Source organism: Neovison vison, chromosome 1 (genome assembly GCF_020171115.1).
Source record: "Neovison vison isolate M4711 chromosome 1, ASM_NN_V1, whole genome shotgun sequence".
Taxonomy (NCBI): Eukaryota; Metazoa; Chordata; class Mammalia; order Carnivora; family Mustelidae; genus Neogale; species Neogale vison.
In genome coordinates this window covers 62,801,535-62,809,466 of record NC_058091.1, presented here as the reverse complement: position 1 = coordinate 62,809,466, position 7,932 = coordinate 62,801,535, and the positions used below count along the sequence as shown (strand labels likewise).

The 7,932-nt window shown below is 41.3% G+C and overlaps 1 protein-coding gene across 1 annotated transcript in view; it reads right to left on the bottom strand.

Annotated features, from left to right (window-relative positions):
- Nucleotides 1-3,221: 3,221 nt before the first annotated feature.
- The window catches only part of TXLNB (taxilin beta), a 65,074-nt gene continuing 60,363 nt past the window's right edge, over nt 3,222-7,932 (bottom strand). The window contains exons 9-10 of the mRNA XM_044236641.1: nt 5,387-5,482; nt 3,222-4,080 (exon numbers count right to left, since the gene is read on the bottom strand). Coding sequence (XP_044092576.1) covers nt 3,244-4,080; nt 5,387-5,482 — 933 coding nt within the window. The 3' untranslated portion in view covers nt 3,222-3,243. The remainder of the gene's footprint in view (nt 4,081-5,386; nt 5,483-7,932) is intronic.

Genomic DNA, 7,932 nt, shown 5'->3' with positions numbered 1-7,932 from the left:
GTTGGTTAAGCCGCTGCCTTAGGCTCAGGTCATGATCCTGCAGTCCCGGGATCAAGTCTCACATTGGGCTCCCGGCTTTGCAGGGAATCTTCTCCCGCAGACCTCTCTCTTCTCATGCTCTCTCTCTCTCTCTCAAATAATAAATAAAACCTTAAAAAAAAAAAAAGACCAGGTAGAAGTAAAATGAGCTGACACTTTCCACACCTGTTCCCTTACTCCTCAGAGTGTTTCTGAGAGCTCACATGGCAGGGAAACCCCTGGAAACAGTCTCACTGGAGACGGGCACTGAAGAGGAACACAGGCCACGTGATCACTGCTGGCAGCTGAGGGCCAGGCAGAGGAGTTGGGGTTTTGCTCTCTCATTAGTTCTGGGCAGTCATGTTCTCTCTCTCTCTTCTTTCCCTCCTTCTCTTTCTTTCACTGTGCATGCATGTGCGCGCGCGCACACACACACACACACACACACACTCCACAAGATGATCAAAGTGTTCATTATATGTATGTTCTACTCAGAGGCCAAAAATGTCATCACCAACAAAATAAAGCCAGACTCTTTCTTAGGTATTATTGACCCATGGAAGTAACAAAAGTAGGCATTTGGGAAGAGAAGTAACTTTAATAGGTACATAAATTACATTTTTTTAATTTAGAAAACACAAACAATACTGGTGTTTCTGGAAAGTAGACTTGGCATCTCTAGAAGTAGTTACATGAACTTGATAAAGAATAGAAGTTCCTTATTCTTTCAGATCTTATGAGTTATTGTTATAATTCATAAGGCCGAATTTTAATACAAAGGACTATAATAAAACAGTCTTTGAATATTAAAATAATCCTTCCAGAGCCTATATTAAGCTTTGCAAATTTTAGGCAAGGTATTGCATTGAAACTCAACCCAAGATATACACAGTATTAAGTAATGTGTTGCTGTAAAAGATTTTTGGATGGAAAAAAAAAAGAACTTCAGGTATTAGAATATTTGATTTACTGGATTTTGGCTCCTGTTTCTTGTGCAAAGCATTCAGACTGAGACTTTACTATGATTATCTAATCTGACTCTGTTCTTGGAAGTTTAGCTTCTGTAAATAGTGGGAAAGGAGACCCTCCTGGATTGTTATGGTGAGCATTTGGCTGTGAAAGAAATGAATGTTTAAATCTCTAAGATTTCCAGTAATGTTGAATTTGGCTGGATCATCTGTGGTTATAGTATTTCAAGCCTTTAAAAGTCCATGGAAAAAAAATAAATAAAAATATGTGGTTTCTCAAACAGTGATATACTTTTTTTTTCTTGATTAGCATTTTGTTTTACCCTCAATGTCTCCTTCAAACAAGTATATGCAGTTTACAATATTTGGAGCATCTGGTTGCTGCCTACAAGTGCTTTGTGTCCCCTGGCAGAAAGCCCCCTGTGACACTGAAGAATGGATTTCCAGAGGAAGAGTAGAGAATCTTGCCTTCATCCATTTTTCTATTTGAATTCAACTTTTAAGGTAGGGCTGGGTTAGACTTTTTTTTTTTTTTTTCATTTTCTCCCTCCTCTTCCCCTTTTTCTCTTCTTTGCCCTCCTGTTCTCCCTTGCTTCCAGTTTCACTGTTCCAGTCTCCCTCTACCCTAGGTTGAGTAACTTATGCCATCAGTGGTATTAGAGGTTCTTGTCCAGCAAGGGTAATGTAATACTCATGTAGACAACCCCAGGGTCTCTAGCTTTTGCCTTCTTCTGAGTCCTTACATATTTTTCAAACCATTTTGAGTAGGGACCCATTTGTTCTTTGTAGAGAATTCCAAAAAGCAGATAATGTGTTGGTTTGTATGCCTCATCACTCATATTGAGATCCTGTGTGGACTTCTGTTTTGGAAAAATAATAGCTTTTAGTTAGCAATAATTGAGATGAAGGCTGGGTAAAATTTCCTGTCAAGTCTGGGGTGGGAAGAAGTTGGAAAAAATGTGCAGGTGCTTTGAGAATATACATGAAAGCCATGATGGCAAGAAGTGGTGGGAAACCCTCTGGAAAGAGAGCAGTAGATGACAGTGAGGGAGCTAGGGACCTGGTAGGGGCAGGTGAACATTCTTTCTCAAGACTCCTATAGCACAGGAGGCAGGAGTAAAAGCATAGCCTTCTGTCAGTCTGAGGACCCTCAGTCCCGCCATGCCCTGGCTCACAACCCACTTCCAGTCCTTTCCATGCAGGTAGCCATGAGTCCCTGCCTCACTATATGGGATGGCAAGGCAATATGCTGAGTTGTGTCTGAGAGGCATCTGGAAGAGGTGAGTAGTCTATAGCTGTGACTGTTCCCCTTTTCTGCTTACAACCTCTTGTGACAACTTTGTGTCTATGTGTTCTGCACACTCACAATGTGTGCAGAGTGCTGTTTGGACATTTGATCAATTGGCCAATTGGTTGGATTTATTGATCTACCATTCGGTTACTTGCTTTTGCCCAACATTATGTGGCCTAAATACTTGCATTCTCAACCTACTTCTGATTCACAGAGCACTAGTCTACTCTCACCCCAAGCAAATAGATGGTTTTTTTGATTACCATCTAAATATTTTACCTGACAGAACTCCAAAAAGGGATGAAATGTATGTGTAATACATATATATGTGTGTATGTGTATATATGTATATGTGTATATATTTGTATGTATATATATAAAAATATATGTGTATATATAAAATACACACATGTATATATAGGCACATAAACTCATATATGTATATATTCACACACATATGTATACACTCTGAAACATACATATATATGTATATACATTCAGACACAGCCATATGTATGCATATATTAGGTAGATACTTAAATGGAACCTGGACATCCATTACTTGCTATGCAGCCTATCAATAAAATGAAACATCACATTTTTCTATATTTACATATTGTAGTGGAAGTGTTGAAACACCAAATCTAATTGTTGATTAAGAAACTGAAATAAATACCATCTCAGTGAAGAACTAATATGAATTTTCTATTTGTATGTTTTGTTGCCATTTGGGCAAATTATACTATCAACCCGTGTTAAACGGAAAAGCTGCAAATGGGTTATAAATTGAGAACAAATAGCCCAGGCTAAGAGTGCTCTGCACAACCTTTGAAAATGTCTTGATTCTAATTAAGTCTCTTCCCTTAGACAATCCTAGCCCTTAATGCCTTTTCAGAAGACAATCTATTATGACGAAGATGTACCGGCAGGAAGAAGAGCTTCGGAAGCACAGCGACACAGCGAAGCTTAGTCTACTCCTTCCAGGTTGGTGTCGGCCCCTTCGGGCAGCCCCTTTGCCGCTGCTTCCGGTGGGGGTAGGGGCAGCCCCTCTGCCGCCCCCGCTTCCGGTGGGGGTGGGGGCAGCCCCTCTGCCGCTGCTTCCGGTGGGGGTGGGGGCGGCGGCCTTCTGGGCCCACATGCGGGCACCCCAGCTGGAGTTTGCTCAGCTGGCCTGGCTGGTGGAGCCCGACCCTTTGTCTCCATTGCTGGGAGGGGAGCCTCGGCGGGGGACTGCCGGGCCTGACTGGAAGCTTCTGCCTCCGGCTTCTGGGGCGGCTGGTCAGCCTGGGCTGCTGCAGGGAGACCCGGGTTTTGGGCCTGTGCTCCCGACCCCGCGGGGGGATTCCCGGGCCTGGAGGGCAGTTCTGCCTCAGGGCTTCCTTCGGCTTCCGCAGGAGGAGTTGGGGGAGGCCGGGAAGGGCATAAAGGGCTCCAAGGGGACTGTTCCGGCTCCTGCAGGGCCGAGTCAGCACCCCCTTGAGGACTGCCGAATTCCGGTTGGCTTTCTCTGGCCAGGTCAGGGGTTGACTCTGGGTGATGAATGACCAGGAAGGCTGTGGCCAGGTTTTTCACAGCGTTGTGAACGCTCTCGGCTTCCTTTGTATCAACCCCCACGACCCCAGACACGGTGGACTCGGGCTCTTCGTCGGAGGTGTGCTGACCTCGGTCATCCGTTTCAGGCATTTTTGCGTCTCTAATTTTCTTGTACAGTTCATTTCTCTCTTCTTGTAAAGCTCGACAGAGGTTCTCCAGCCTCCCGATTTTCATGACGAAGCACTCATATTCTTTAGCTCTCAGTGCTTTCTGTGATTTGAAAATAGTAGAAAGCGCGGGGGGAGGGAGGGGGGCGAGGGGAGGGAGGGTGGGGGGGGGGAGAAGCATAAAACAACAAAGCAAAATTGTCAGGATGCTCTCTGGAGACGAGCAAAACCATTTGCCCAGGAATCTGTCTACCAGACTCTGGGGCCTGACCGCTAGAGGTGGCTGGACAGACACCTGGTTGGGGCATCACAGCTGTTTCTCCATTGTGTGTGAGACTCTGGTAGAGTTTGAATCACCATATCCTTTCCTTTGGGAGAGGAAGAGGGCAAAGCTTCTCTTTGCTCCAGTCCAGGGCCTCCAAAATCTCAAAGTACATGCATTTTTCTGCCTGCAAGACTGAGACGTCTTCCAGTGGCACAATGAGATGGAGGGGGACGTGGCTGTCAGCACTACCTCATCTAGTCTAGAGATAAACTGCTGTATGCGATTCCAGCAACTGTTTGATTTATGTTGGTGAATAATAAGCTCATCTCTTTGGAATTGGTTGCAATTTCGGACGAATTGTTAGAAGAGTAATTATAACGACAGAAACTCCCCACACACTAATTCATGATGCTGCCTGCTCAAACTGTTCAGTTCTTCTCTTTTTCTGTACAAAATGTTGGTGTGTTTGTGCATGAAATCATTCCTAATCCTCTTACTCTTCGCCCCCACCTTTGTGCTACTTGGTACCCTTTAAGACTTTTTTTTCTTTTTTCTTTCTTTCTTTCTTTCTTTTTTTTTTTTTGCTTCTTGATACGGAGAGACCTTTCCCTGTAAGCTCTGCTTCTTAGATCCAGGACCATGTATCTTTGCCTCAACATCTACAGAGCTTGACATACTATCTGTAATTAAGTGGCTATTGGAAGAATTAAACAATACATCCCCACATGTGTCTATAAAGTAGTACATACCCTGAGTACTCAGGCTGCTGTCTTCCCTCATAGGTTCAAATCAACTCACTAATATATTCTGCACCTGCTATGTGCCAGGCACTGGGGAAATTCAAAGACAAGTAAGATGCTTGTCCTGTCTTTAAGGAATGCAGCTGGGCAGGCATGGAGCTGATTTGAGGACAGCTTTGGACTCGGCAAGTAGGCAGGTGACTTAGGGTCACAAAGCTCTTTGTGAATCTGGACCCGATTCAATTTTGCTCTAAATATTTTTATTATAATTTCATAGGTCACATCTCAGAAAAAAATCAGCTCTTTTTCAAAGATTATAATTTGTACTATTCAATCATAATAATCTTCTTAGTATGAGTATTTGGACTGAACAGAGGAAAAAAAGTTGGGGGAAGTCTTCTTACCTCTTCAATCATGTCCAGCAGAGCTTTGTTGCAGTTCTCAAACCGGGCTTTCCACATGGCTGTGTCCTTCTCTAACTTCTTCATTTTCTTAGTTGTCTACAGAAATTGGAATATTTTAATGTTAATCCAAAAGACTTAATATATCAAAAAAGACTATTAGTTCCATATGTGATGCTAAGAAAAGTCCTTTTGTTTCTAGCTGCTGAAGCAAACAGGTCTGATGTTGCAGAATGAAGATTGAGTGGGGAGAGTCATATATATTTATGAATCATCTAGGTCAGTGTTGAACGAACTCATTTGGACCAGAGCCCATTCAGGAAGAAGGAAGCTCCTTAAGTCTGCCCTTCTTTTGTCACTGTATTTTCCTTAGTTTAAAGTAAAAGTAGTTTTATTTAGTCACAGGAATAAGCTTGCAATTTAGATTTCTTTCTTTTTTCTTTTTCTTTCTTTCTTTTTTTTTTTTTTTTACATTATTGAGTAAGAAACTACCAGTGGGAAAGCTAAACAGGCTCTTTACCATTAAAATGTTGATACTATCTGGGCACATCTGAAAAGTTGCTATGCAAAGACAGTTCTTTATTTTCTCAGTCTTTACATTTAAAAAAATTTCTTAGTTGAATACTAGTAAGTTATCATACAGTGTAATGTTAGTTTTAGGTGTACAGTATAGTATAGTGGTTCCACACTTCCATCCATTACCCCGTGCTCCTGACAACAAGTGCCCTCCTGCATTCCCATCACATATTTCACCCATCGCCCGATGCATCTCCCTTCTGGTAACTATCAGTTTGTTCTCTTTAGTTAAGAGTCTGTTTTGCCTCCCCCCCACCCCGGCCTTTTCCCCCTTTGCTCCTTTGTTTTATTTCTTAAATTCCATGTGTGAGTGAAATCACATGGTGTTTGTCTGTGACTGACTTACCTCACTTAGCATAATACTCTTTAGCTCCATCCATGTTGTTGCAAATGTCATGAGTTCATTCTTTTTCCTATCTGAGTAATATTCCATTGCATGTATAAATATACCTCATCTTCTTTATCCATTCATCAGTCAATAGACACTTGGGCTGTTTCCATAATTTGGCTATTGTAGATAATGCTGCCATAAACATTAAGGTGTTTGTTTTCCTTTGAATTAGATTTTTCTGTTCTTTGGGTAAATACCTGGTACTGCAATTGCTGGATTATAAGGCAGTTCTATTTTTAACTCTCCGAGGAATCTTCATACTGTTTCCCACAGTGTCTGCACCAGTTTGCATTCCCACCCACTGTGCAGAGGGTTCTCCTTTCTCCACATCCTTGCCAACACCTGTTGTTTCCTGAGTTGTTAATTTTAGCCATGCTGACTGGTGTGAGATGATATTTCTTTGTAGTTTTGATTTGCATTACCTTGATGAGTGATGTTGCGCATGTTTTCATGTGTCTGTTGGCCATCTGGATGTCTTCTTTGTGAAAATGTCTGTTCACATCATCTGCCCATTTTTAATCAGGTTATTCATTTTTGGGCTGTTGAGTTTTAAAAGTTCTTAATCTATTTTGGAAACAAACCCTTAATCAGGTATGTCATTTGCAAATATCTTCTCCCATTCCATGGTTATCTTTTAGTTTTGTTGACCATTTCCTTCACTGTGCAGAAGCTTTTTATTTTGATGTATTGATGTATTCCCTATAGTTTATTTTTGCTTTTATTGCCCTTGCCTTAGGAAATGTATCTAAGAAGCTGCTCCAGCCAATGTCAAAAAAGTTACTGCCTGTGTTCTCTTCTAGGATTGTTATGGTTTCAGGTCTCCTATTTAGGTCTTTAATTCATTTTGAGTTTATTTTTGTGTATGGTATAAGAAAATGGTCCAGTTTCATTCTTTTGCATGTTGCTGTCCAGTTTTACCAAAATCATTTGTTGAAGAGACATTCTTTCCCCCATTAGATTTTCTTTCCTGCTTTGTCAAAGATTAATTGACCAAAAATTGTGTGTGTATTTCTGGATTTTCTATTCTATTCTATTGATCTATGTGTCTGTTTTTGTGCCAGTACCATATCCTTTTGATTACTACAGCTTTGTAATATAACTTAAAATCTGGAATTGTTATGCCTCCAGCTTTGTTTTTCTTTTTCAAGATTGCTTTGACTATCTCAGGTCTTTTGTTGTTCCATATAAATTTTAGGATTGTTCTAGCTCTGTGAAAAATGCTGTAGGTGTTTTGATGCATTAAATGTGTAGATTTGCTTTGGGTATATAGAAATTTTAACAATATTTGTTCTTCTGATCCATGAGCATGGTAGGTCTTTCAATTTCTTTGTGTCATCTTCAGATTCTTTTTTTTTTTAAAGAATTTATTTATTTATTTGTGAGAGAGAGAGGGAGAGAGCACAAGAGAACACAAACAGGGAGAGCAGCAGAGGGAGAGGGAGAAGCAGACTCCCCATTGAGCAGGGAGCTGGCTGTGGGGCTTGATCTTAGGACCCTGGAATCATGCCCCTGTCATCTTCTGTTTCTTCCATCAGTGTTTTATAGTTTCGGAGTACAGGTCTTTTACCTCTTCAGTTAGATT